This window comes from Haplochromis burtoni, unplaced genomic scaffold, assembly GCF_018398535.1.
Source record: "Haplochromis burtoni strain Fernald_Lab_line unplaced genomic scaffold, NCSU_Asbu1 Contig_253, whole genome shotgun sequence".
Classification (NCBI taxonomy): domain Eukaryota; kingdom Metazoa; phylum Chordata; class Actinopteri; order Cichliformes; family Cichlidae; genus Haplochromis; species Haplochromis burtoni.
The window spans coordinates 439,400-442,667 of NW_024582614.1; the positions used below are offsets into that span (position 1 = coordinate 439,400).

A 3,268-nucleotide genomic window follows, 5' to 3' on the forward strand; every position below is an offset into this window, starting at 1 on the left:
AAAAAAAGTTAATTTATTTATTATTTTGCCTCTGTACACCACCACAATGGATTTTTAACTGTATTTAAATAAAGTGTTCTTAATACTTGGAGGAAAATCCTTTAATCACTCCCTGGATTTTCGAACCCATGGACAATTACTGTGTTCCCTCCCTTGAGATGCTTTGCCAGGCCGTTTCTGCAACCACTCGCACCCCATTTGTGCGTCTCTCTGCATTCCGTTTTATCTTCAGTCACTGAAAAGCTGCTCTGCTGGGAGTTGCGGTATGCTTTGAGTCATTATCTATTTACGCTGTGAAGCACTGTCTTATAAAATTTGGCTGAACTTGGGCAGAGAGCCCTTTACGCTTCAGGATTCATCCTGCTGCTTTTATCAGCAGTCAGTTAGCGCTATGGATCCTTACACTGGATCCATACCGTGCCATAACAGTAAACGGCTTATGAAATGAAACACATTACATCATCTGAGATGATCTTATGGCATGGAGAGAATGCCATAAGATGGAAAAACAGAACATTAAGGAGGATACTGTACATGTAGACCTAACACACAGAATACCTGTGATGTTAAACCCAATACTATAAATAAAAACATGAATAAAAGGATGGGTCTCCTCCTATGTTTGTCCTGGCACTGTAACTCACATGATCTCATGAGTATTTTTTTTTCTCAGTCTTAACACAATACATGCAAGGGTCAATTAAATTTTGCCATCTCATGAAATAATACTCATTTTAGCTGATCTATTGTGAACTATTGTTTCATAGCACGCTGAATACACCCAGTGTGTTCCTCTGAGGAAGGAAGGACACCCTGCCCAAATCGTAAGAACTCGCTCCTCTTTTCAATTGACCATTGTTCCATCGAGTCCTGGGGTTGTTCTCCTGCCTATCAGATGATCTCACTGGCAGTAGGCGTGCCGGCTGTCAAAATTTATAGTTGTGTTTCCCATGTGCCACTCTGCAACGTGAACAATGCAGTACAACTGCCAGCTGGGTCAGCTTACAGAGAGCGTAGTCTCCGAACCAAACCAGGATCACAAGTCTCAAAACCTGAAGGATCAATGACGTCTTTTTTTTTCCTGATTTGCAGATCTTTGGGGATGGAAGCATCCCCAAAGATGGGATGGAAATCTTTAAGGAAAAGCCTGCGTTCAAAATGTGAATGGGAAGTACTGTCAGCTAAGTCTGTCTAAGAATCACAAATTCTAATTTCTTCTGATGCAGAATGGAGCTTTACATGTGTAGATAATGTTTTGTGTTATGTTTTCAAATGTCTCATGTTTGATATGATCATGTGTAACCGCTTTGAATCCTCTCTAACAACATATTACGTTTTTTTAAAGTTAAATAGTTTCCTACAATTTTGGAAAAACCTGAGCTGAAATGCTTGGATTAGGTTAGCAGAGTAAAAAAAGTAACTTTACCCTCAGAAAAGTGATCACATGTCATTTTTAACTACAAATCAATTTGCCTCAGGGGTTCTTACAAGCGCAGCCACCACACTCTGCCCAGTCATCTTCAGTCCCAGTTATCTCTCTTGTCACACTCTTTAACCTTACTTTTTAACCTTATCTGCTTCTATCGCCCAATTGGCTTCTACACTGAACAGGTTCTTCTCATCAGAGCTGCCCACTGCACCCACTCAGCCATCTGTTCACTCACCTGAGTGGAAGAGCTGAAACAGCATGAGCGCGACGGCCCATCCAGGAGAAGCCATCCTTCTTCTATGTCACGTTAACAGCTGATCGATGCTGACGGTGCCACAGCCTGAGACTTATGAGGTAGCAGTGGGTTCTTTTAGTTTATGTGGAACTGTGGGGTGTGTGAGTGTGAGTGTGTATGTGTGTGTGTGTGTGTGTGTGTGTGTGTGTGTGTATGTGTGTGTGAGTGAGTGAGTGCACATGTGGGTGTGGGGTGTGTGTATTTGCTTTGCTTCTGTGTATCTGAAGTTGATGACGAGGGAGTTCCTTTGCTCTGGCCTCTGAAACCCACCATGGGCGTTCTCTGTTGGTATATGAAGAGAGGAAGGAAGGGAGGGTCAAGAAAAATGAAGTGTAGTGTTGCAACGTGGAGGGCAAGAATGTGTGTGTGTGTCTGTGTGTGTGTGTGCGCGTGTGTGTGTCTATGAGAGAGAAAAAGAGAGTAGTTACATAGCAATACACTGATACAGAGCTTTTGAGAATAAAAATAATCATCCCATTGGTGTGTTATACTGGGGGAAAAAGCACTAAAAATCAGCTTCAATCAGCTAACAACATCTGATTGGTTTTTTCCCTTTTTTTTCTTCCACCATATAATCTATATATGACTCCTATTTATGTCTTAATGTCAATAATAGCGCCTCTCTTTCACTCATAAGCACAGCTTTTATGCTGAAGCATATCGTTAGTATAGGAAATTCCACAAAACTTGTCACTGACTCAACAGTTTTTTGTTTTGGGGTCTTTGAGCTCGTTGTTTTTGTTTTTATAGTCTGCATTACAGGCTTCATTGTCTCGGTTCCACTGATTCATACACTGACCAGAATTACGCACAGCTCTAAACATGCAGGGTGAAACCGGGGCAGAGCCAATTATGCACTCCTTCTGATAACATTTCCCCCACTGATTACAGCTAAACCGACGCAAGATTATCAAAACCGCATCAGTTACAAAACAAAGCATTCTTTCACAGCGTTAAATTTAGTATAATTTGCAGGAAATTGCATGCCGGTAAATCAAGTTTGTGTGGTTCATTTAAATATGCTCCTCCCAGGAGCGTGTTTGAGAGAGAAACCGTGGGGTAGACCGGGGTTGGTTATCACACTTTTTACTCTTTGATGAACTGCTGTTCATTCATTCATCTATGACACTCTGAAATTTTGACCCCATAGCTGGGTTAGCTGTCAGAAGGAATGGGGTTGATTGTCCCTATAGCTAACAATGGAGTTTTAGTAGAAAACAGTGATTTTAAAGTGGGGGACAGGTTAACTGGAAACACTAAATTGCCCATAGGTGTGAATGTGGGAGTGAATGTGATTGTGATTGGATGTCTCTGTCTGTGTTAGCCCTGTGACAGACTGGCGACCTGTCCAGGGTGTACTCTGCCTCTCGCCCTAAGACAGCTGGGATAGGCTCCATCAACCCCTGCAACCCTGAAAAGGAGAAGAGGAAGTGGATGGATGGATGGATGGTTGGATGGATGGATGGACAGTGATTTTAAAAAGTATAACATTTAATTTTTTTCAAGATAATGACACACAACATACAACACAAACAACTGAGAAC

The 3,268-nt window shown here is 41.8% G+C and overlaps 1 protein-coding gene across 4 annotated transcripts in view; it reads right to left on the reverse strand.

Annotated features, from left to right (window-relative positions):
- LOC102295009 (intercellular adhesion molecule 1) overlaps positions 1–1,862 on the reverse strand; it is a 7,641-nt gene extending 5,779 nt beyond the window's left edge. Inside the window, exon 1 of one of the 4 annotated variants that reach the window (XM_042227309.1) lies at positions 1,665–1,862. In XM_042227309.1, the coding sequence (XP_042083243.1) occupies positions 1,665–1,719 (55 nt within the window). In that variant the 5' untranslated portion in view covers positions 1,720–1,862. The remainder of the gene's footprint in view (positions 1–1,664) is intronic. The other 3 variants (XM_042227310.1, XM_042227311.1, XM_005938470.3) reach the window with 3 other exon arrangements.
- Between the last annotated feature and the right edge of the window lie 1,406 nt (positions 1,863–3,268).